The following is a 26,027-nucleotide window of genomic DNA, read 5'->3' as shown; positions in this document are numbered from 1 at the left end:
TTGGCAGGCAGGTGGAGGGAGAAGGTCTGAGGTCTGTGAAGGATAGGTAGCAGCTGCTCCCCAAAGTTAGGGCAGAGGCAGTGAGCACAGAGATGCGCTTGTCTCCCTGCCTCATGCCCAAGCTCTGTCCTCCTCCCACACACACCTCAGGCCATGCTGGTCAAAGCATCTTCAGGTGTCCTGTCTCCTGCTGGGTGTACTGGGGAGGAAAAAGCCCACCCCCAGGGCTAGACAGAGCTTAGCCTTGCACTGGGAGGGGCTGTGGTTCTCTCTTCTGCTCAGAGGACTTGTTTCAGAAATGGGTCATTTTCCTGGATGGAAAGGTGGAAAGGAAAACCCTGGCTAATGGAATTTTTTAAATGAGGCAGAGGACAGGATTATGGAGACAAAGAGAGACTGACTGATTAAAAGCTTCTTAAGGTATGGTGAGGACACCCAGCTTTACACTTTTGACAGTGCCAGACAATGTGAAAAATGACTAAGGAACAAAGAGGTTCCCACATCTTGGGTAAAATGACCAGGAAAAAAAAAAAAAAGCAGTACAGTAAGAGCAAAAAATCTGGTGAGACTGCAGAAGAGAAATGAAGGAATCAGTGTTGCAAAATTGAAGAGAACACAGGTCACTTCGTTCCAAATCCCCCATGAGAAAAACCCCCATCCAGAGGGGAGAGGGAGTCCTTGGACCTGAACTTGGACACAGTCCATTCAGCAAGAAAACATTTGTGGATTACACCAAGTAGCACCTCCTCCTGGGAGAGGGATCCAACACCTGTCAAGACACATTCCTGCTAAACAAAAACACACCGGGGGAGGATTTTAAAATCTTCTTTATTAAAAAAAAAAAAAAAAGCATTTTTCTGTGTTTTTAAAACTTCTCCAATACATAAAACTTTTTTCCCGCCACTGAGCACTTCTTTCTTGCCTCCTTCATTCCTACTCCTGGTAGTCTGTCCACAAGAGCCAGACTAAGAGACCTTTCGACTGTTGGGATCTGGGAGCTGGAGGGGTGGAGGGCAGGAAGGAAGGTGGTTACTGGTCAAAAGGAGAAGTTCATTTGCACAAAAATATAAACTGTGGAAGATGAGACCAGCACATACACGTATGGATCGATCTACAATCCATATAAAAAAAAATAGACCCAAACTGTCATTTTACATTTGTAATATTATACAAAATAATATAGATTTTTAAACAACACCCGTCCACGTGCTCACACACACACACACACACACACACACACACACACACACGGTGCAAGTGGCCCCTCTGTGCTTCTTTTTGCAGGGACAAAGGTGTCAGTAGGCAAAGATGACATGGTAGGTAACCTGATGGCCATTGTCCCAGGCGTAGAGGAGGCGATCCTTGGGGTTGTAGTCTATCTGGGTAGTGTAGGAATACTCATTCTCAAACAGCAGCCTGGGGACGATCTGTGTGTTAGTGTGGGTGTCGAAAGCATAGGAGATGTTGGCATTCCGCTGGTTATAGCTGTCCACGGCGTACAGCACCCCACAGATGACAAAGCAGTTGCCATAGAAATTCCTCCGCAGTCCTGTGCGCCATGTGGTCTCCTTCTGTGTGCTCAGGTCCACAGCATTGAGCTTGCTCAGGACAATGACCTCCTGGCTGAAGCCCTCGTCATCCAGGGCTGGGTAGATGAGCCACAGGCCATTCTCGTCCACAGCAAAGTCCACGTCTGAGTGGCCCTGCCACCGCCAGGGGGTGGCCTCCTCATAGGCCACATCATGGAGCATGGCCCAGGCAGCCACATAGCGCTGTTTCAGATCGTACTTGATGATGTTGCGGGTGAAGGCCCGGTTGTAGTAGAAGGAGCCATTGTACACCACATGGCCCGTGCCGATCCAGCTGTATGGGAGCTTGTAGGAATTGCTCCAGCGACCTGTGGGTAGCAAGAAGGCGGAGGCTTCAGGGCAGTATTGCAGAGGGACAGGTCAACTTCTGTGATGGGATAAGTTATCAACTAGGGGTCTTTAGACCTGGGTTGCTATCTTGGGTCTGCCCCTTTCTAGTGTTGTATAGAAAGCTGCTTAAATATCCTGAACATTATCTCATCTGATGATCATCCTCATCTGTCATGTGGAAAGAGCAAATTCCCCTTGCCTTACTGGATTATATCAAGAATCCAGGGTGCTTAACATATTTCAGTGAGATTTGTAAACTCTCAAGGACAATAGGAAAGGGAAATTATTTCGCTACTGTTTCCTGGACTAGACTCAAGGTCATCCTGTGTTACAGAAGCTAGGAAGGAGCAGCTGAGCTGAGCTGAGAGAGACAGTAGAGCTTGTGAGGCAGTGTGGGAGACCACCTCCTGGGACAGGCCCTTCTGCCATCAGAAGATGTCACCATTCTCATTCAAAGAGGTCTGGCTGTGATTAAAACAGAGGACAGTGAAACAAGGAAGAGGTACCTGAGTTGGACCCATCACATGTACCTTGTTTGAAGTTTTCCAGGTTCCGGAACTCTACCAGGGTATTGCCGTAGTAATAGTTGGTGACATAAATCCGCTCGTCCTTGGCCAGAGGGTCCTTCATCCAAGCTCCTTCATTCCGCCCATATGTGTTCTGAGTGGTCGGCCCCGTGATTGTGGACAGGGTGTCTTTGCACCTTCCTGGTGGATGAGAGGTGGATGGAAGGGTTGAGACCACCTAATAATGCCCCACCCCAGAAGTCTTGGTTGGCTCTTCCACCCAGATCTAAATTCTTTGGCAGCCTTTAACAGCCCTGTATGACCTAACCCTAGGCATCTGCTGCTATTCCCCTTATCTATCCTACACTCTCCTACAAAACCATCCACTCTCCCCATCCTGGGCCACTATCATGCCACCAGGCTTTGCTCCTATTATTTTCTCAATTTTTGATCCTATTCTTCAAGGACCTAATATCCAAAGTCCTTTTCTGGCTCTACACCATCCTCTGAAAAGCCATTCTATCCCTCTATTCCATACTGCTCCCACAGAGCCACGAATGTGTCTTTCTCTGTGGTTCAGGGGATCAAACAGGGTGCCCTACTACTGAGCTACATCTCCAGCCATTTTTATTTTTTATTTTGATATAGGATCTTGCAAGTTGCCCAGGCTGGCCTTGAAATTGTGATCCTCCTGCCTCAGCCTCCTGAGTCACTGGGATTTCAACAGTGTACCACCATGCCCAGCATGAATGTACCTTTCAGTGTGATTTGCCATCTTCATCTCCACAATGCCTATGCATCTTTCTCCTCCCACAACACCCACCTCAATCAGAGTGTAAGCACCAAGGGAGCAGGGGCTGTGGTCTTTCCTTTTGTATTCTTGGTACCCAGAACACACAGCACCTGTCACTTCACAGACACCAGTGGATGGGCTGATAGTTGAGTGAGTGCACCACAGTGACTCAGTAACAGCATCACGTTAACACAGTAACACTGTTACTGCATCACATGAGAAATGTGAGAAGAGGAGAGGACTCTGCTGGGTGTAACCAGGAACACTGGAACAAGGAACATCAGCTCTTTAGGTTGCCAAGCTGCCCGGGACCAGTCCCCACACGTGGGTATTCACATTCCTGAGGCTCACCCACCAGATCCTAGAGCATTATCCCCAATCCATGTCTGTCACTCTGGCAGCAGGATGCCAGGGCCCCTTGCTTGGGAATTGGAGGGGAAGAGCACCAAGTCCCCACACAAAGTGCTTACTGTGGATGTAGGAACCTCCTGTATTCAATCCCCAGTATCTCACACACATATACACATGTGCGTGCGAGACACACACACACACACACACACACACACACACACACACACACACACACACAGTTCAAGTCTGCCTTAATGAAACAGGAACTCAGCAATAACCTTCTTAATGACTCTTTAGAGTGGCTTAGGATCCAGGATAGACTTTAAAAAGTCACTAAAACTATACTGGGTTCCAGACCAAGTTGACAGCCTACGATGCTTAATATGTAATACTAGTTTTTAACATATCCTTGAATGAGACTGAAATCCCACATGAGATTAAGGGCATATCGATCTTTCCATACCCACACAAGTGAGCAGTGGAGGAGACAGCACAAGAGGGCAGCAGGAGAAGCAGATGAATGCTCAAAGCTTCCTCAGCCCCTTCTAACAGCGGGGACCAGCAAGACTACAGGCCATCAAGACTGGAAGACCAGAAGATCAATAGTGAGGAGAGTGATTGGTTCTTTTGCTAATTGATTTATTTGGCAACGCTGGGGATTAAATCCAGAGCTTTCTACATGCTAGACAAATGCTCTACCACTAAACCACATCCCTAGACCTTTCTATTTTTTTATTTTGAGACAGGTTCTCACTAAGTTGTTCAGCCTGGACTCTAACTCACAATCCTCCTGCCTCAGCCTCTGGTGTCACTGAGATTATGGGTGTGTGTCACTGCACCCAGCAATTAACCGGTTCTTGACACTCACCTGGGATAAAAGTACCACAGGCCTATAGTTTGAATTCGGGGTTCTCTAGAGTCCAAGCCACCCCATTTCCAAATTGCTCCAATCTGTTCATCCAAAAGTGATGTGAGGAAGGAGCCCAAGGCATCCAGCTGGCAGGATGGGGGCAGGCAGCTGTGCCCTTGGCACGGGGTCCAGGGCAGCCAGGGGGTAGAAATGAGATGAACATTGTTTTCCAGGCAGCCCCCACAGCTGGGTGCACTTGGCAGGGTTTAGCAGCTTAGTGTGGGGTTTATGGAGTCCTACTCTGACAGAGAGAGGAGAGATTCAGTCTCCACATGACAAACAACAGGACCTACCCGCCAATGCCTCATCCCCCCACAACTGAGCTCATCTGTTCAAGACAATAAAACAGAAGTCTCTGGCCGAGCCCTGCCTGTGGCGCCTGATGGAAAAATATCTCATTCTCTGGCGCTAAGTGAGGCCCTGGCTGCCCGTGGAGACGCTGTGCTCCCTGCACTGAGGTAAGCCCTTGCATGCCGTTGCCAGGAAGGGCACTTTCATGTGCCCCTTCCTGGCAGAGTCCAGTAAAACATGGATTCCCTGTCTCAGAGGTGCCTGCCAGCCATGTCCCAAAGCCCCACAAACAGCTACGTGAGGTGAGGTATTTCTGTTGGGGTGGCCACAGCCATGCTACCTCTCTGACCAGACAAAGAAAACGTTAATGGGCTCGGAAAGCCTGTTTTGTTGTTGTTGTTGTTTGTTTTGTTTTTTAATGTCCTGAACCACTCTGGGCATCCCCTCAAATCCCTTCAAGATCCTGTCTCAGAATGAGGCTCTCCCTCTTTTTTTGGGGGGCGGGGAGGTAGGGGGAAGAGAGTATTTGGAATTGAACTCAGGATGTTTTACTGAGTTACATCTCCAGCCCTTTTTTATTTTTTATTTTGAGCGGGTTCAGGGTCTCCCTAAGTTGCCCAGGCTGGCCCCAAACTTGTGATCCTCCTGATTCCTGAGGTTACAGGTGTGCACCATTGCACCTGGCTAGCACCAAGACTCTCATGGGCTCATGTGGAGCTATAGATGTGCCCAGGCTTGGAGTCAATGGCCTGGCTTTTGTCTTAGCCCTGCCACTAACTCCAAAGTTGGTGTTGCCTCCATAACGTTACAGAGATTTAACCTTTTCAGCAGTGAAACGCGTATAATATGTGCTCTGCCTACTTTACCAGAGTGCTTGGAGAATCTGTCCTGATAAAGGTATGGCAGGCTGAGAGATGTCCCCCTAGATATGGCTGTAATCCCTGGAACCTGTGAAGGTGACCTTAGATGACCTTAGATGGCAAAAGGAACTTTGTAGCTATGACTAAGTTATGAATCTTGAAAAGATTAGCTTGGATATGTAAACGCCATCACAGGATCCTTCTAACAGAGTCACAGGGAGATTTGACAACCAAAAGGGAGAGGGCAATGTGATAAGTGGAAGCAAAGATTGGAGTTTTGTGGCCACAAGCCAAGGATGGCTGGCAGCCATCAGAAGCTGGAAAGGACAAGGAACGAATTCTCCCCTGGAGCCTCTGGAAGGAAACAGCCCTTTGACACCAGGATTTTAGCTCTATAAAACTAATTTTGGACTTCTGGCCTCCAGATCTGTTAGAGAATAAATTTCTGTTGTTTTTCAGCCACTAAAACTTGTTATAATTCAGAGGCCCAGGAAACTAATACAAATGGAGTCAACTTACCCTGAGGAGGTAACCTGATTTCTGAAGGAAGAGGTTACAGCCTCATAGTTCTAATACCTGGGAGCATAGAACACACTTCCACATGCTTTGAACTACAGCAAACACCAGCCAGCACTTGGGATGGACGAGCCCAGGCAGGAATGACAGCACTGATGCAGCTTCAGAGGATTTGAAGACAGAATCCAGGGAGAAGGAGGTCAGCCACATCACCATTCTGTGAGAGGCTGGGGCAGTGCAGAAGCTCCTACTCTTGACAAGAGATTGTCAGCCTTGGAAAGAAGACAACTGTATGTTGACGCCTTTTCAAGGTTAATGTCAGAAACATGGGAAGCAGTTCAAAGGAATTTCAGAGAAAGGATGGTGCTGTCTTGTGACTCATCTTAGGTTTCCCAAAGCAGAGCTGCCAAAGATAATGGTGATGGTGATGGATAACGTTGACCACAAACTTTCTGTGTATTAACTCGCTTACCCATCATAGTCCTGTGAAGCAGCTGGCCCTACTTCAAATGTTACCAAGGTCTGAGATGAAGAAACTCTCCCTTCAGCATATAAACCCACTTGAATCTCAGTATCCTAAAAAAGTACATCAGCAAACAAGAACCATTCCTCCCCTCCCTGCCCCCAGCTGTGAGCCCCCCTGACAAGCCTCTCTGCAGGGTATATCCCCTTGTCACCCATGATACCTGCGTGTTCCTCAGCTCAATTAGCCTATTGCCCTATACACCTGGCACTGTCCCTCAGGAAAGCTCTCGAATCCTCTGGTTCTTGTCAAGCCTCTCTTCAGGTCAGAGGCTGCCTCCAGTCCCCCTACCCAGCCCAAGAGTTATCTCTCCATACCCCATTAGTTTTCCATACCCCACTCTCTCCTGGGGCCACCCATTTCCCTGACCATCCCATCTCCAGCTCTTGGGCTGGCTCTGCCCACCTTCCAGATGTTATTCCTTCAATCTCCAAGTTCCACTGCCAGCCTCCTCTCCTCTCAGCCCTGTGCCCTCATTGGCTAAGCTCAGTTCTTATTGATGACTCTCAGACCAGGTCTTGTTTCTGAGCATCAGACATCCAATGGCCTACTCTGTTTTCCCCAGGTGTCCTCCTGGTTCTTCAAACTTAATAATGCATTATAGTGGGAATCAACTTGCTTCCATTCGTAGCTTGCTCTGCCTATGTGTCCTGTCCTAGAAAGGCCCGGTATGCTACACACTAGCCAAGCCAGAAGTATAGGTCATTCTGATGTCCCCTTCTTCTCCACCCACATTCCTAGTGGTCAATGATTGGCATCCTTTCTCTCTCCTCTTCACTTCTTGGCCTTTCCCCTCCACCTCTGGGACTTAGTTTGGGCCTCATTGACTTTGGCCTGGCTCACTCCATTTATACTAGTTGATCTCTAGCTCATCTCTGCCTTCTTCTGACATATTCTACCCATAATCCCTGAGCTGCTGTTCTGGTGGACATCTGCTTAAACCTTTAATAACTCACCATTTCCAAACAATCTGTGAAGTCCAAGGTCCCTACCCTAGCATATCAGCCCCTCTGGCAGTGCCATTCTTACTTCCTGCCATCTGCCTCTATTCAGAGATCTCAAACTCAGCTGCCTCCAGGGTCCAGGCAGAACTGAGCCAATTAGAGCGTGAGACCAACTTGCAGCAATAGACAAAGGAGAACTGGAAGAGCAGCTGTCCCAAAAGCATTCAAACTTAACACGGTAAAAGTACGTTATGGGGTAAATTTGATCCTCAGATTACCAGCTTAAAGTAAATCTCTTGCCCATTCCTACTTGCATGTATCAGCATTGGGGCAGGGAGGTGGGTTTGAGCCCAGGGCACTCTAACCATAAGCTACATCCCCAGCCCTTTTTATTTTTTTTTGAGACAGGGTCTTATTAGGTTGCTGAAGCTGGCCTCAAACTTGAGATCCTCCTGTCTCAGCATCCTCAGTCACTTGGATTACAGGTGTGCACTACTAAGTTCAGCTAAAATCATGTTTCTCTGTTGGTCCATACTCAAGTCTGGGTGCGGCCTCTAGGGCAGAATGTTTCTTGGTATCTTGACACACAATCGTCAGTGCTCATTATAACAACTGATCAAATCTGCACATTGCTTCCATGCTCAGACCCCTCCCTACCACTTTTAGAATGAAATCCTAACTTCTTATGCCCCCTCATCCTCTGGCCCTGGTTCCCTATCCAGGAATCTCACCCTTCTCCCTGTCATCCCAGGCTGTGAGCATATACCTGGCTGCCTTCACTTTGCCCTGCCCACCCGCGACTCCCACGGTTACCTCTGCCTCAGGTTCCTCTCTGTCCTGTGAGTGGGTAAGTTCATGGCTACCCTTGGAGAGGGAACCTGAGAGCATGCATTGGCCACTTGCTTTCTGCCCCTTTAGCCATCTGTGGCCTTTCCCATGCAGTTAGCTCCTCTATGGAAGGGATCATGTTTCACTCCCTCTGGATCTTTCTAGCCTGGCCTGGCATGGGCAGAAGACATTACGAGTAGACTCCTTATCCTTGTCCAGAGGCTTAGACTTTGATCCGTATTCATTTATAAAGAATAGCCCCACTTTCTATTTTTTTTTTTTTTTGAGGTATTGGGAATTGAACTCAGGTATGCTCCACCACTGAGCTACATTCCCAGCCTTTTTATTTTTTATTTTGAGACAGAGTCTCACTAGGTTGCTGAGGCTGGATTTGAACTTGTAATCCTCCTGACTTTGCCTACCAAGTTGCTGGAATTACAGGCATGTGTTACCATGCCTGGCTCTCATCTTACTTCTAGGGTTAGTAGCCCCTGTGTTCTAAGATGACTGAAGCTTCCAGAAGTTTGAGGGGTGAGACTAGGGGAGCCTTCAGGGTGCCTGTGGATTCAGAAGGGACCTGCCTGTCAAGGACTTAAAGAAATGATTAGGAAAAAGCCTCCACAGTTGGAGTCTCTGGAAAGCACTTTCCCTAGTCCACATCAGCATCCCCTCTCCAGCTGCCACGGAGCAGCTTCCATGACCCGAGGCCAGCAGGCCTGGCCATCTCACACTGCAGCCAGAGTGGCTGGCCAAGGCTTGGGAATTGTTAAGGCTATGTGCTTTGTGGGGGAGACATTCTTTACAGATCATGATTTTTCCTAGATGCAAATATGAGAAAGTCTCTTGCCTGTATTGTCCTAAGATGACTATCCTCTTTGTCTGCTCCTTCCCACTCCCTGCTCCCTGTCCAAACCAGTTCCTTCTAAAAAACACATCAGGAACCATCTTCGATGAGGCCTAGGACGTGCAAAGTCATGGCCACATGGTTCAACTGTTCTATTCCTCTGCAGCAGCTGAAGCAATCCACTCCAAGCCAGGCTGTGAGCAGGGCACCACCTCCAAGGTCATCGCTCCTTCCCACAGCCCTGGCTCCTGTCACTGACAGCATCTTTCTTCTCCCTGTTCTTGAGCAATGCTACCACCAAAGGCTTATTTGCTCAGCCAAGAATAATTTCTTATTTCCTTATGCTTGACATTCTTCTAAAATCTTACAACTCTTCTGAGGATAATGGTAGGCGTTTTACAACATCACAAAATCAGGTTTGGAAACCCTGGGATAAGACGTGCCTTTTAAAAGCAGCCCAGTTTAAAACCACATCTTAAGCAGCTCAAAAATCAAAACTGCCATCAAACAGCTTTCCCCCAGCAGGAAGTCAGTGGCCTGTGTCTGTTTCAGCCAAATGATATAGTGATAGTAGGGACTGAACCCAGAGGTGCCCTACCATTGAGTTACATACCCAGACCTTCTTATTTTTTAATTTTGAGACAGCATATCACTGTGTTTCCCAAGCCAGCCTCAAACTTGTGATCCTCCTGCTTCAGCCTCTAGAGTCACTGGAATTATAGGCATGTGTCACCATGCCTGGGTCACATCCAAGTTTTTTCTGAGTAAACACAGAGGCAAAAACCCCAGCTATTCTGGGAAATACTGCTGGCTAATGAGCCTAAAATCCTCTCCGTCTGACAGTTATTCTAGTTAAAAGAGAATATGTGTCCCTAGTCCCCAGCTCCCAAGTAAATAGCTGCTAAGATAAGGGTTTTTCTTTGGGGGCATCAGCATCCCCATCAGGAGGGGGCAGAGTCTTAAGAACCCCAGAAAGGTACAAGTCAGAATTCACACTGGAAAAGCCCACTGGTGACAAAACCTAGAAAAAACAGACAGGGAAAGGGTGGAAGCTGGGAGCCAGGATGGAGGCTGGTTATTGAGATAATGGGGAATGCCTCTCCTGGCTAGTGTGTCTCCAAAGGAAGAGGCTCCCAGGCTCAAACCCATGGCTTGAGAACAGACAGGTGTGTGAGTCCCACCTGTAGCCTGTCCATACCATGAGTGTCCAGTCTACGTGTGGAGGGGCCATGAGAGCAGATTTCTAAATACCAGCAGGAACTGCCCTCCTGCCCAAGGTTGATAGAAAGCTCAAGAGTAGAGGTACCGGTGCCCAGCAGAGCTCACTCCATGGCAAAGTAGGGGTGGTGTGCTAGACTAAAGGACTGTGGTTCCAGAAGCTTGAAATCCAGGCTGCCTAGAGCCTGTGTAGAAGTAGGAGCCTCTGTTCAGACCCCAAGGCATTCTGCAGAAATTAAGCGGCACCCAGAGCAACAAAACTTATCCATGCAGTGGAGAATCAGCCTTCTGCTCTCGTTAGCTGCTCCTACCATGGAAGGAAAATTAAAAACAAACAAACAAGCAAAAAAACCACTCTCTCCTGCTCCCACTCCAGCCTCTATGGTCCAGCACTGCTTTCTTGCTCAGTGTTCTCCAGGCCAGCATTTATGAGGGTTTGCCCTGGGGTCTATTCTTAATGGCTGTGTCCTTGTTTCTGCCAGGACTTTGGGATTTTTACCCAATAAGAATCCCTTCTATATCAGGGTGTGGTGAACTTTAGCAGAACACCAGGATAATGATGTAAATGATGGTTCTGAACAAAAGGCAGGGATGTAAACAGGGTTACACAATGGCAGGGACCAGGCCTTTCCAGGGGTGTGTCTCCCGGTGGGTGCTCCTTCCACTACGTTGGGTCTACAAGAAGCTGATATCTTCACATCTTATTCTGAAGACAGGTTGGGAACAAGGCTGCCAAGTAAATGGAAATTGGGGAGAAGGAAAACAGATGTATAAGGCAAACTGTGTATTTTCAACAAGTTTGGTGTGTGTGTGTGTGTGTGTGTGTGTGTGTGTGTGTGTGAGAGAGAGAGAGAGAGAGAGAGAGAGAGAGATACTGTGAATTGAACCCAGGGTGAATCCCTGGCCTTATTCTGAGACAGGATTTGTTAAATTGCCCAGGCTAGCCTTGACCTTGCAATCTTCCTGCCTCAGCCTCCTGAGTCCCTGGAATTATAGATGTACTCCACTGCACCCTGCTCCACAAGTATCTGGACAACATTATTATCCGTTAGCAGTTTTTAGTGATTCTCGGTGGTGACTTAATAAATATTTGGTTTAGGTCTTTTTGGAAGACATATGTGTAACTGCTCCATTTTCCTTCTCCTACCTCACTCTCCTGTTTCCCTGTTTTCATAGCCATCTTGTAGCCATGGAACTTCCATGCTTCTGGAACACACCTAGCTCCTTTAGATCTAATATCAGAAGACTTCCCTTTTTTGCATCAAAAGCTTCTACTCATCCTTCAAAACCCAGTTCAAATAATGTCTCCTTTAGAAACATGCCCTGGTCTTCCTAGCAGCCAGACCAATAAGTGTCTCCTATTTCATTTTTTTTCATTTCTCCTATTTCTCTGTTATAGCATTTGTCACATGATACCACAATGTTTCCATGTTCTCAAGGGATAGGGTTCATAGGATTTTGCACTAGGGCCCATTGTACTGATCATTCTCTTGCTCCCACTCTGCTATGATTCTGGGACCTGCCCTCATGCTATTTCATAATGAGGCCTGATAAAATTACTATAGATGCCAGGTCGTGGTGGTGCACTGTAATCCCAGTGACTCAGGAGGCCAGCCTGGATAATTTAGTGAGACCTTGTCTCAAAATAAAAAGTAAAAAGGACTAGGGATGTAACTCAGAGGTAAAGAACCCCTTGGTTCATCTTTAGTCCCAAATACATAAAATAAAGTAAAATTACTGTAGAAAACTTTACTCACTAATTGCATGTACTTTAATACTCATCACAAAGTCTACTTGATAAATGTCTATAAAACTGACAAATAAAGACGAGATATCGTCTGTATTCATTTATACATATATTTTGGAAAGGAGATTATGAACTTGTCACTGGCACATTTTAAATTCATAAACCCTGGATGTTAAAATTAATTATTTGCCAAAGACATAATTCCACTTCCCTTTTGGATTTGTTTTTGCAAATCTGGTGATCTGTTTTTCGTTTGTTTGTTTGTTTGTTTGATTATTTATTTGGGGTACAAGGGTTGACACAGGGGTTCTTTACCATTGAACTACACCCCTAACACCCCACTTGCCTTTCTTTTTTTTTAAAATTTTATTCGTTGTTGGTGGCCCTTTATTTATTTCTTTATGTCATGCTGAGAATTGAACCCAGTGCCTCACACATGCTAGGCAAGCGCTCTACCACTGAGCCACAACCCCAGCCCCCCCATTTGCCTTTCTTTATGAAGATCTTTGACCATCTGGCTTCTTACTCTTCTTTCAACCTATTTCCATGCTCAGTCTTTTACCTGGAGGAACTCACCTATGACGTTCCGAATGTCATCTTCTTCTTCAGGGCTCAGGGTGGGGCTGGCTGGGGTTGCGCCCTGCCCAGCAGTTACATCTTTCTCCAGGAAGTTTGTCCTGACTGTAGTGGGAAGCACTGGGACTGTGTGCATCCCTTCCACAAACATGTCTCCCGGAGCCATGGCCAGAGAAGCCGAGACTGGAGGCTGCTGGGTGGCCGTGTGGGCCACAGTGGTGGGTGGCACCTGAGTAGGAGGTAGCTCCCCCATGTGGTCTGGAAACACTGAGGTGGCCTGGAGAGTGGTTGAGAGTTGTTCAGAGGAGGCCTGGAGAGTGGGCTCCGTGAGGCCAGGTGCTGAGGTCGAGGCCTGTGGCAGTGCTGAGAACAGGGGTGCGGTCTGGGTGCTCAGGTCAGTTGTTACAAGAGCGGCATGACTGGTAGCTGCCGGTCTCCGGGTGGCACTGGCCAGTAGGTCATCGTGTCTCAGGAGTTGATCTTCAATCAGCAAATCCACGCCACTGTCACCACTGAAAAGTTCATCTTCTATGGAACAGACATAAGGTCAATTTGGTCCCTGGGGTAAGAAACAACCTGGCCAAAAGCAAGTGAAACCCACCAGTGAATTAGGGACTCCTTTTCTCAACATGGTGGCTTGGTTGGAGATGGACCCTAGCTGGGATTTTAGACGAAGGTGATAAGGGACACTGTATTTCCTGGAGAGTATTTCTGAACAGACTGCAGCTAAACTCCACCCAGAACTCAGAGGTCCCTGGTGGAGGCTATGAACCCTGATAACCAGCAGGACATTATTTATCCAGTCCATTCATTCAACAAGTGTTTAAAGGGCACATCCAACAACACTGAGCGAGATAAAGACCCTTGACCTCATGAGCTTCTGCTGTCTACTAGTGGAGACACTAAATAAATGGATCGATTGCAGTTTAAAGGTGCTGTGAGGGGGAGCAGGGTAAGGTGGCTCAAGTATACTGGGAATGAATCTGCAGTTGTGAATACAGTGGTCAGATGGGGCTCACTGAGATGAAGGGATGAGCAGAATTCTGGAGAAAAAGGAGATAGCCCGGCCAAGCATTCCAGGGGGGAAAAAAACAGTAGTGCAAAGATCCTGAGGGTAGAACATGCCTGTGGAAGTGCAGGAGCAGCAAGATAGACAGACAGAATGAGGCAGAAGGGGTGGAGGGGAGACTAACAGGGCAGCAAGGTCAGAGGGAATCAGGAGCCAGGTCACATGGGGCTTGGGTTGTGCTCGGACTCCAGTCTGTTTGTGTGTTTTTGGTGCTGGGGATTGAACTCAGGGGCATTCTACCACTGATGACATCACCAGTCCTTTTTCTTTTCTCTTTTGAGACAGGGTCTTGTTAAGTTTCCCCGGCTGGCCTCCAACTCACAGTCCTCCCGCCTTAGTCTCTTGAGCAGCTGGGATTACAGGTACATGCTGCCACATCCGGCCTAAACTTTCATTTTTATTGTAAGTAAAACAGAATAGGCTGAAGGGTTTTAAGCAGAAGCAAAACATGGGAGGGCAAAGATTTCTTAGAGAGGCTACAAAGACTGCAAAAAGATCATTAGTAAATCAGACTTCATGGACTCTAAAAGCAGGGCTGAGGGCACACAGGTCAGTGGTCAACTACTTGCCTGGCCTGCAGGCATTCGGCCCAGGGTTTGCTCCCTATCACTGGGAAAAAAGAAAGAAAAGGAAAGAGGAACTGAAAATGCAAGCCAGGTGGGGAGCAAATATTTGCAATGCATACGCTGGCAAAGGATCTGAATCCAGAATATGTTCAAGAGCTCCCCCAAATCAATAAGGACACCAACAAGAATAAAAAGACCAAAACACAGTTCAGAATGAGCCAAATGACTGCCAGCTGCTGAGAATAAACTGGATGGAGGAAAAGACCAAAAGAGGGAGCATACCCAGGAGGCCGCTGCTTAGATCAGGTAGTGGAAGGAGCTCGCCTGGGGAGAGGAAAAGAATGGGGGCCTTTGGGGGACTCCGGGACAAGGAATAGAAAGGGGACAAGAGAAGGACGGGAGGAGGCAGGAGACCAGGAAGAGCACAGGCAGAGGAAGTGTTAAGGAAACAAGATTAAAATGATGAGGAGAGGGATAAGCTATTTTCTGTTAAAATAAATAAATAAATAATAAGGATGAGATCCAAAGGGGGAGGTTCTGGAGGCTCAGATAGTAAGCTCAAAGGCCCTGGAGGGAGAAACAGGTGGTAGAAGCCTACCATGTGGTTCTAAGGCATCTTTCCCCCAAACTGTTTCTCTCAAATCTGCAAACAGGGAGGACTGAGCTAGAGGGCACTGAAGTCCCTTCCAGCTCAGCCACATTCTGTCATGTGGTCTTCTGCAAGCCCAGAGAAGTTAAGTAACTTGCATCAAGACCACTTAGTAAATTATAAAGAACTGCACCACAATTCTGGATAACTTGTAACCCTGCAGCGTGGGGGCTACAACAGTCATCCGGACTGTGGGAGGTGTGTGTGGCTCCATCTCACATGGTCCAAATGGCCACTCCCTCCCTGCTGGCCCCAACTCACGCTGCTCTTCGATGTCATTCTCTTCCTCAGAGACTTTGGCTTTATAATAGGTGATGCCCCGGATGACGGTGGGCTTGGAAGCCGGCCGGCCCCTCAGATGGACCTGCCTGTGAAGGGGTCGCTGCCGCTTCACCACCTCAGGTGGGGCCAGGGGTCGAGTCTGCAGGAGCTCAATGGAGTTGATCTGCTGGGACACAGTTTCTTCCTGCAGAAACCGCTCTTCATACTGCTCCTCAGAGGGGACACAAGGGAAGGTCAGGTCACTGGTCAGAGAGAGAGTGGTTAGGTGGGGGCAAAGCCAGAGAGATAACAGTAACACTCCCCAAGAGCCGTGTCCTGTTTTAGCTACTTCATGTGTGTTTAGAAACATTAAATAAGTAAATCTTCCCATTAGCCCTGAGAGGTAGGGTCCCATTTTTATCATGCTCATTTACAGATTAGGAAACAGAGGCACAGAGAAGTCATTAAAATTGCCCAAGATCCCACAACAAGTAAGTAGCAGAAGCAGGATTTGAACCCAGGCAGTGAGGCTGCGGAATTGATGTCTCTGACCTCAGTGCTACTCTGCCCAGAGAACCCAGTTCTACTCTCAGCTCTGGCCTAGGTAACTTAGCCCTAAGTTGCTTCCAGAGAGACAAATGTGAGGGGAGGGTGCCCAGATGGGACATGAAGCCTGAAGACCATCAGGCACACTGTCTCCAGATGAAGCCTGATTGGTTTTATAGCTATCAGAATGGGTACCCGACAACTCTGTCACTCCCCAGCCCCAAACACTTCCTACTGCATACAGAACAATGTCCAAAGTCCTTGACTTCTTCTCTTGCCTACTCCATCAATACCCACACTCTAGGTTAGTCAGTTAACGAACTCCTAAGCTCTTCTGAGCAGCTGGATCTTTGCTCAGACTATTTTTTACTTCCTATCTGGAAAGTTATTACCAACTCCTCTCCATGTCCCTCCACATATAGCCACTTACGAAAATCTACCCACTTCTAAAGACATCTAAAATCCCAGGCCTCCCAGGAAATAGCCCACACCTTCTCATACAGAATTAATCTTTTCTCTCTGACCCCACTTCACTCCTTGTGGCAGAGATTTCTAATTGATTATCCAAATCCTAACAGACACCCGATATTATGGACATGGACATTCTCACTAGTGGGGTATAGGCAGAAGAAGCTGGTTGGAGGAGCTTTCGGAAGAGTTGCTAAAAGGGAGTGCCAACTAAGTAGGGAGGCATCTTTTGCTTTCTTCCTCGTTTTCCTGGATTAAAATGTGAACAAGATGGCTGGAGCTGAGCAGCCATCCCCTTGTGGATCCCGAGGGTATTCTGGAGGACGGAAATCACTGTGTCTTGGAGCTAACCATACCAGCTGTGGACTGTCTGACTCCAGAGCTCTTCTTTGTGAAACGACAACAAACCTTTCTATTATTTTTGTTTGCTTTCTTTTTTGTGTGGTCCTAGGGATAGCACCTAGAGCCTTGCACATTCTAAGCAAGTGCTTCTGCCTCTGATCCACACACTCAGCCTTTTTAAAATTTTGATTTTGAGACAGGGTCTCGTTTAGCTGCCCAGGCTGGCCTCAAACTTGTGATCTCTTGCCTCAGCCTCCTGAGTCACTGGGATTACAGGTGTGAGCCACTGCAGTTGGCAAGAACTGACCTCTTGTGTCCACAGTAGGGCAGGGTCTCAGTCCTGCACTAGGCTGTTCAGTCATATTCCCTTCCCATAGAGTATGCTCCCTTAAATTTAAAAAGCAAAGGACAATGGGCACAAGGCTGGTGATCCAGCTGGGCTCAAAGTCAGGGCCACACTTCAGGTAGTCCAGCTTCTGAGAGGCACGGCTCCTTCAGGAGAGTGTGGAAACTGAGAGGAATGTGGTCCAGATCTTTTGTCACAAGGCCTCCAACAGGTAATAAAGAAGAGGTAGCTTCCTGCTGTCACTTGAGCCATCAAAACCTCCCCCTTTTTACCAGGAGGAGGCAGACTCTGTAATTCTGGGTCCTGGCAAAATCCTCCTTGACCACAGAGCCCATGAAGAAATAAAACCTATGTCCCAGACGGCAAAGGCCTGGAGGCAGAATAGGGCCTCGGCCACTTCACCTTAACTGCAGGGACCCACCACCACAGCCAATTTCTTCACTTTGCACAGGAGGAAAAAAAAAAAAAAAAACAGTCTGTTTTGACCTTTAAATTTTTGCCTGGAGAAACCCAGAGTCCTTATTCCCAACCACACCTCCAAGTCTGTTCTTGTTTTCCTGTGACAAGAGTTTACTCAGATGGTGCAAGAGATATGGCAGTTCCCAAACACGCCTGTATCTCTCTCTCCTGGCACGCAGTGGCGACAGACTCCTGGAATGCAAGAGACACCTCTCTGCCAGCCTTCCCTGGCTGGGGCCAAAGAGCTTCCCCGAAGAAGGAGGCCCACATGCTGACCATGCCCTCGGCAGCCCCTACTCCAGCTACCTGTCCCTCCCTGAAGTCCCTGTTCTTGATGATGAAGTGACCTTATCCAGAGGTGTGGTGGACACCTGGTCATTGATAATGATATTTTACTAAGCACTTATTACGGCTATGACCCTTCATATTATTTCTAACCCTTCCACCATCACGGGGCAGAGTAGTTATTGCTATCCACATTTTACAGATGAGGAAACCGAGGCTCAGAGTCATTTAGCAGTTTAGTTGAAAATCGTTTAATTGAAGGGGCTGAGGAAGTGGTGCTTATCTAATCACATGACCAACAAACAGGCCCATACTTTGGGGTCTGCACTCTTTCTTTTTCTGAGCCACACTACCCACAGCTGTGACCACAGGACCATTTGTTTGCCATCCCAAAACTCCCTTACATCCCCGTGACCTCAGGGCCACGGTCTGGCTACTGCCCAGCAGACTTGGGAGATCCCTCATTTCCCAGTGGAAAGAGCTGTCTGGGAGGCTGACAAGAGGCCCCCCGGCCACATCCCCTGACTCAGACCCAGAGAGGCACCTAATTGCCGAGCCCTGGTTTTCCTCTGCATTGCAAAAGGAGGTTGTCATTTCTTCGTGGCAAACCCTAGCAACTGTCTTTAGTTCCAGGCTCCCAGGCAAGGGTGGGAACTTCAGTTTTTTTTTGTTCCAGCCAAGGAGATGGAGCAAGACCATGGACAGCCTTTGCCAGGGAACATATAATTTCCCTGGATTCACTGGCGACAGGCTGCACTGGGCGGCAGCTGCTCCGACCAAGCTTTGATTTCCTCTCTGTTAATCCAAGAGGCTGTTGTATGACTTCAACTCCTGGCACTGATGTTCCCATTCCCACCCTGCCCTCTCCACTCCAGTCCCCCAGCCCCTTGCCAACCCTCTAGGCAGGGGCCAGGTTGAAGAGAGGCCTCCTACAAATTGACCACTCACCATTCCAAGAAACCCCTGACGTCATCTGCAAGAACCCTGAAAATGAACAACCATGTCCATCGACCCCCTTTTCGGCATGGGGTTCACTAAAGAGACAGGGTTGCAAAGGGAGAGGAAGATCCTACCTTAGGGTCTTCTTTACCACTTCCCCTGACCACCCCGCCCGTCTGGTTTGGGTGGATTGTGCTAACTGCAGCACTGTGCTGAATGGGAATTTGGGGAGGGGAAGGACTTTGCTGAGCAAGGAGAAAAAGAGTTTAGTGTGTTTGGTTTGGTTTGCTGTTTGCCCTCAGGAAATCTGAGCTGGGTTCCTTGAGCATACCACATACTGTGTCATCAAGACAACAGATAAATCCTCCAGCCTAGCCGACTGGGAAACTGGAAGCTAGAGATGGTCAGGAATGCTGGCTCCCCTGGGCAGCTGGTGGCTGGGGAGGCCAGATGAACTGGGATAAGGTTCTGGCTCCACATGTGATCAGCAGGTGCCTTCCATTCCCCTTCTTGTCAAAAGTCCCCTGGCTCTTCCGTGGCTCTTCCGTTACAAGTTCAGGCCCACTCAGGGGTGACCCACCGAGCAGACTAAACACATGCTTAGTGGGCAGCATGTTGGGGACACCCCAAAATGAGAATAAAAATAATTTCTGAAGGAATATGATATTTCCAAAAAATCACCAAAGTAGTCATCATGGGCAAAGCAAGACTTATTGCCCTGCCTTATAATTATTCTATGGTCTGGGATTGTTTGTACTTTGGTTATATATCGGGGAGGTGCAGGCACCATTCTTTTTCAGGGCTTATTGCCTCAGAGACCTAATCTGCCTGCTGTCCCGCCTCCAGTACACATGTGACCAAGATTCCCTAAACCCTTTGCTGTGGCCTGCTTGGAAGCTCTGTGATGAGTTTCTTTATCCTAAAGTTCTGAGCCACATACCCAGCCTTCCTTCCCTCTCAACTCATAAAGTTCTGCAAAACAATAGTTCAAACCTTAAGTGTCCCCCAAAGGACCATGTGTTAAAGGGTTGGCTCAGCCCATGGTGTTTTTGAGAGATGGGAAGAAGGTAGATCATTGAAGGCATGCCCTTGGAGGAGGTGCAGGGACCCCGAGCCTCTTTCTCATCTTCTCTTTTGCTTCCTAGCCACTATGAGGTGACTGGCTTTGGGGTACCACATACGCCCTACCAAAAGCAATGAGATTAACCAACCATGGACTGAAACCTCTGAAACTGTGAGCCACATTAAATCTTTTCTCTTTTTCAGTCAATTATCTCAGGTGTTTTGTTGCATTAACAGAAAGCTAACACACTTCCCAACCTTGTTCACGTCACAACACACAGAGGAACTGGCTCAGGGAATCTAACTGACCCAGACCCTGCTCAACCCATACCCATACCTACGCTCTTTCTTTCTTTCTTTTCTTTTTTTTTTTTTTTTTTTTTTGAGAGAGAGAGAGAGAGAGAGAATTTTTTAGTTTTTCGGCAGACACAACATTTGTTAGTATGTGGTGCTGAGGATTGAACCCGGGCCACACACATGCCAGGCGAGTGCGCTACCGCTTGAGCCACATCCCCAGCCCCCCCATACCTACTTTCCACAGAGGGATTTTTTCAATGACACACCTATCCCCAAGGCACCAATGTGCATCCACCACTGATTCTTGGTGTCCAGTTTAAGTCAGTAAGCAAGGCTTCCCTGAAGTGTTTCTGTCCCTGAGACCCTTTTATAAAACTTTGTCCAGACCAGCTTTGCTAACAGCATGTCTTACAGGACTCTTCCAGTCCTGCCACCAAAATTTACTTGTTTCCTCTTCCACACTTTCAGGTTATCTTCCAAATTAATGCCTGTTCCTTGGCAATGAATTTAGTATATAACTCAGTACATTGCATTTAATCATTAGCACATAAACATAAGTTGGTAGTAACCGGAGCCAAAAGAAACAGGCATTAAATGTAGAGGCACTTTTAAGCAAGCAGATCTTTTGGCATCACTCAAATTATCTTAGACAGTGCTCTATTTCCCAAAAGTGTAGCTTCATATTAGCGACAGAACTGGATGGGAAGAAATAGAGGTTTGAGGCTCTGCCTTTGCTTTCCAACTGAGCCAGGGAGATAAGGAACATTGCTGGATCTGTGTCGTCTGCAAGATAGTGGGGTATTGACCTCTGCCTGGCCTACTTTCCAGAGCTGCGGTGAAGACCACACAGTTAGTGGTGAAAGTATGTAGTAAATAACTAAACCCTTTGCAAATGGGGGAACCATGTAATTTATCATTTTCAAGCAGGGACATTTCTGAGAAAAAAAAGATGTTATTAATGATGCCAGGACAGCGGAATGAGCCTGTATGGTCCCATGCTAGGCAACACGTATGTCCTCCTTTTCTGTCAGTGATCACAAATGCATGATGGGTATAATGAAAAGAATGAGGCTGGGACTGGAGGGATCCTGATCTGAGTCTTGGCTTCGACACTTACTCACTGAACTTCTCTGGGCTTCAGGGTTAAGTAAATGGGATCATCCCCTGCCTAGTGCACTTACAGAACTAAGTACAGATGAAATGAGACCATGACTGCTAAAGGACTGAACCCTGAAAAGCTCTATGCAAATGAGAGATACCAGCATCATACCCCCACTGCTGTAAGAAGAGGACCTTAGGGGCTGGGGCTGTACCTCTGGGTGGGCGTAGGCTGCCGCTGCATCCCTCTGCAGAGCTGAGCGGATGTCTGGCATGCTGTCTAAGATGTTATCAGAGCAGTTCTCTTTGCCTCGCTTATTCATCTCAGTTCGGATTTCTTCCATGTCCTCTTTGATTTGCTCGTTTTCCTTGGTGAGGTTTTTAGAAACTTCCTGGGAAGAGAGAAGATTCAAAAAGAGAATCTGTTACAGTGTTTTAAGACATGCAGGAGGCAGCCAGCAGCCACGGAGCCTAGATACACAATAGACATGGAGACTCCTGAGAACACTCCTGAGGAATTGGCCAATAAGTGACTGCAGCCCAAGAGTGTGCCCAGCCCCAGGCAGGGCACAGGATGTCCAACTGTTGGAAATATTGCCCAAACCATCATTGTTTTTCTAATAATAGCATTGCCACTCCTAGGAGACCTGGCTCCTTTCCTGTCATTTGTAGAGTCTGCCTTACCCAGTGATGAAGAACACTATAACAAACCTCTATTCATCTGCACATGTAAATCAGTTGCTCAGTTAAAGATTTTCCAAGCAATTTTAGAAGAGGGGCCAAAAAAATCAACTCCGTTTGCTATTCTAATGAGCACAAACTATTTTCTAGCTTTAGTATCATTTACGTAGACAATTGATAGGCTAACTTCAAACCTTTCTATCACCAGTGGGAAGTTTCCCTACACCACCCCTCCTTGGCATATCAGCCCTATTCAGACCTGGTTTATACCATAAAGGGCCAAAGCTACATTTCCGTCAACCAACTCTGGCGAGTGTCTTCCAAGTGTCTAAAATGCAGTATGGCAGAGAAAAAGGACCTAAATGCTCATGGGGTTCTTGTCCTGGATTACAGACTACCTATACTCTATGAGTGAGGTTTAGTGAGTTCAGAGCAGGGCAAGAGTGGGCTGGGGGCAGCAGAGGCAGCATCCAGCCGAAGTTAAACACTGAATAGGATCTGAATCATAGGAAAGCTGTCAACTCCTGTCTCCTGGAGTTATTTTTAGAGAAGTTTGACCACCTTGAGATCTAATACCTTCCAATCTTGGCCCCTATACTAAGGTTTCCATGAGCATCTAAAATGTTTGATGTGATGCTCTCTGGGCCCTGTTTATGAGGTTGGTAGAGGAAGCAACTATGCAAAATACAGGATGTGTTTGCTTTTCATCATCCTTAACAGATAGACATGGGAAGTGTAAAGTTCAGACATGGCCAGCCACAGATCTGCAGCCTGGTAAGATGTTACTAATGTCCCAGAGGGAAGCCTTGGTGGCTCAGAGCCAGGGCAACGTGTATATATCCAGGCAGACCGTGACACCCAGACACTGTGGCTCCAATGGCTCTTACGGAGGCTGCCCAGAGAAGCCCAGTAGATGCTTGTTAAACTAACCAGACTCCAGAAACATTGGCCATGCCATTCTCAGGACATCTCAATGCATGCCAGATTTTAAGCCCTGGAAGGACTCACTGTGTTCTATGGGGCTTAAGCCAGACCAGCCTCTGTAAATTGCACAGAATTAACTGTAAGAGCAAAAGTGCATGAGAAAGAGGTCTTGTTTTGAGAATTCCCAGAGTGAGTGGTCTTATTGGGTGTGCAGTCATTCTTCATGGAGGCTGTTAAGGACAGTCAAGAGCAATGGTTAACAGCATGAGTTCTGGAGAAAACTGGTTCATACCTCATTACTTCTATTCCTAGATCTGGGATCTCAGGCAAATTACTCAAACTCCCTCTGCTTCAGTCTCCTATCTGTAAAAATGGGGATAGTATAGTACTAGCACTTTCCCTATGCATTGTTATAAGGACTGAGTGAGTTAATACACAGAGATGTGCATGGAATATGTTAAGTGGTTATTTTTCATAGACTGTCACAACTGGAACAGACCCCAGAACTCAAGCCTAACCTTTCATAGAAAGAATCCTGAGGCCCTGAATAAGGCTATGATTTGCTGAAAGTCATTTTATAATTTTTCTTTCTTTTTTTTTTTTTTTTTTTTTGCAGTATACTGGGGATTGAACTCAGGGCCTTGCACATGCTAGGCAAAAGCTTTATTATTAAGCTACCTTAATAGCTGAAAGTCATTTTAAAAAGTGGCAGAGCTTGCCAGGTATGGTGGTACACTTCTGTAATCCCAGCAGTTTGGGAGGCTGAGGGAGGAGGATTGCAAGTTCAAGGCCAGCCTGGGCTATTTAATGAGAGGGTTTCAAAATAAAATTTTAAAAAGGGCTCAGGGTATAGCTCAGTGGTAGTGCACTTGCCTACTATGTGTGAGGCCCTTTATGGAATCCCCAGTATTCCCCTGCCCCCTAAAAGCTGCTGAGCTGAATCCGCACCCAGCCTCCTGGCCCTGGTCCTGGTAGGTAGAGACCAACAGCATCAGCATCATACAGGAATTTATAGAAATGCAGATTTTCAAACTGGTATGGGTGCAGGCCTGCCTGTAATCCCAGCAACTCTGGAGGAAGAGGCAGGAGAATCACAGGTTGGGGCCAGCTTCAACAAACTCAAAATAAAAGTGGAGCAGGTTGGGAATGTACTTCAGTCAGTGGTGAAGGGCCCCTGGAGTCCATCCCCAGTATCTTACCAAAAAACAAAACAAGCATGAAAAGTGCCACCTTAAGTATGGCTGCTGGAAAAGGGGGCAGAACTGTGTGAGAGGCTCTGAGAGGGGCAGGTCTTCCTCAGGCTGAGATTCTGGTATCTTAATGGGGTTCAAGCATTTCCATAATCCATAAGCACCTGTCAAGAGCAGGACTGTGGATGTCCCTGCTGTAGTTCTCTGTCCTAAGATAACAGAGCCCTCTAGGTCCAGTGTGTTGTTCTTTCATGAATGTGTCCAGTGCTGAGGGATCAAGTGTGAGCAAGACCAATGAACCTGGTGCCCTGGTGAAGATCACCCTCCGAAAGCAGGCAGGAAGCAATAAACAAACAAGAAGATCCTAACTAGTGAAAAGTGCTGCCCTACGTCAGGGCAATCTGACAGACAAAGGTACTGACCCCTTAGCCACCTTGATAATAGACTACCTTGAGAACTAACACCTTACAATCTTGGCCCCTATACTAAGGGTGGGACTAACGTAATCCATACCTGTCGCCCTGTGTTCTGGTTCCCTGTGGTGGATACAGGACTCTATGAAAAGTTTTGGCAACTCTATGTGGACAGAATATCTTTTTTTATTTGAAATAAGTTCTCACCTGACTCCCGAATACCTTGAAACTGGCCCTAAGTGAGGCAAGGGGCAGCCCCACAAATGTAGCTCCTGCCTCCTGATCCCCAGAGGGACCCCTGCTCACTGATTTATAATCTCCAATCTCTTCTGCTTTCAGTAGAAGCCATTATTCTAGATTTCCACAGAGGAGGGTTTGAGGCCAGCCTGGCTCTGAGAACCCAGAGGAGCAGTATAGTTTATTCCCCTCGTGGGAACAGCAAAGCCCGCCAGTCGCCTGAATAAACACGGGGCTAGAAGTGGCATCACCCCATTGGCCTGCTGGGCTAAGCCAGCTGGTGTCCCTAGGGCAGCAGCAGCAGCTGCCCTTCCTTGGACACCCCCACCCCAACCCGGAGCTGCTGACCTTGCCTTGTTCCCTACTCCTCCCTAGGGCTCTGCTTCCCTCACACCAAGAGCATTTTGTGGGTTCTTTTAGGCAGGGCAGGGGACGCTCCTAATGCAGAGTGCTCTAGATCCTACCCTGGCAGACAACTGAACCCCATGACCTCATGCCTCAGGCTCTTCCCCTCTGGGACAGCTGCAACTGTGACATTTATGGTGCAGGCAACTTGGCTTGTGGGCAGGGCTAGCAAGGTGGCAGAGGAGATGGGAAGGGTGCCAGTGTGCCACATGGTCCCTCCCAAGGACGCTGGCGCTGTGAAGAGGGAAGGTGGGGGGGGGGGAGAGGCAGCTAGAGGACTAGGACAGAAGGATGGATACAATTAAGATCTGGGAACTCTGTCATGACTCCTTCAGCTAGAGAGGTGTTCTGAAAAGCTTGAACTGAGAGGGTTCACAGAACAAATGTCACCCTGCAGGAGGGGCATGCTGAAGGGCTATGCAGTTTGGAAACAGGAGATTGTCTTCTGAGAGCAAGGCCACATGGACAGATGGGGACAGGTCTCAGTCAGACACACAGAGAGCAGGGAATAGGAAGCAAGTAAACTGGAAAGGGTCCCTTGGCAAGGGGGATCAGAACGTAGATGGAGTCTGAGGTACAGCTGGCTATCATTGGTGAGCACAGCTGGTCGACACAGCTTGCTAAGGGGCTGAGAATATGGTTCAGTTGGTAGAGTGCTTGCTTAGCATGCACAAGGCCCTGGGTTCAATCCCCAGCACGCCAAAAACAAACTAACAAACAAAAAACCACAGCTTGAGTGAGCTGTGGGTGGGCTAACACAACCAGATGTGCAGATTGATGGAATGGCATTGGAAAGGCTGTGCCCTGGCTATGGACTCGACTTGTCCAGCTCTTAGACAAGTGTGATCATGCAGTGGCTTAAGCTAGGGGGAAAGATGACCATGCTGCAGGACTCTGGCCATTCCCTGTGAATGGGAGGACACAGGAGGAAAAATGCTGGCTCTGGAGATAAGGTGTGAAATCC

General features: G+C 47.7%; 1 protein-coding gene across 6 annotated transcripts in view; it reads right to left on the bottom strand.

Moving 5' to 3' along the window:
- Positions 1 to 809: 809 nt before the first annotated feature.
- Olfml2b (olfactomedin like 2B) overlaps positions 810 to 26,027 on the bottom strand; it is a 41,142-nt gene continuing 15,924 nt past the window's right edge. The window contains exons 4-8 of one of the 6 annotated variants that reach the window (XM_040287312.2): positions 21,429 to 21,605; positions 15,372 to 15,603; positions 12,827 to 13,351; positions 2,450 to 2,626; positions 810 to 1,897 (exon numbers count right to left, since the gene is read on the bottom strand). In XM_040287312.2, the coding sequence (XP_040143246.2) occupies positions 1,296 to 1,897; positions 2,450 to 2,626; positions 12,827 to 13,351; positions 15,372 to 15,603; positions 21,429 to 21,605 (1,713 nt within the window). In that variant the 3' untranslated portion in view covers positions 810 to 1,295. Of the gene's footprint in view, positions 1,898 to 2,436; positions 2,627 to 12,826; positions 13,355 to 15,371; positions 15,604 to 21,428; positions 21,606 to 26,027 lie in introns of all 6 variants that reach the window. The other 5 variants (XM_013365513.4, XM_021720617.3, XM_005340945.5 and 2 more) reach the window with 5 other exon arrangements.

This window comes from Ictidomys tridecemlineatus, chromosome 11 (assembly GCF_052094955.1).
Source record: "Ictidomys tridecemlineatus isolate mIctTri1 chromosome 11, mIctTri1.hap1, whole genome shotgun sequence".
In the NCBI taxonomy this organism is placed as follows: Eukaryota; Metazoa; Chordata; class Mammalia; order Rodentia; family Sciuridae; genus Ictidomys; species Ictidomys tridecemlineatus.
Note: the sequence above shows the minus strand (reverse complement) of the source record. Positions and strands in the feature narration are given on the sequence as shown.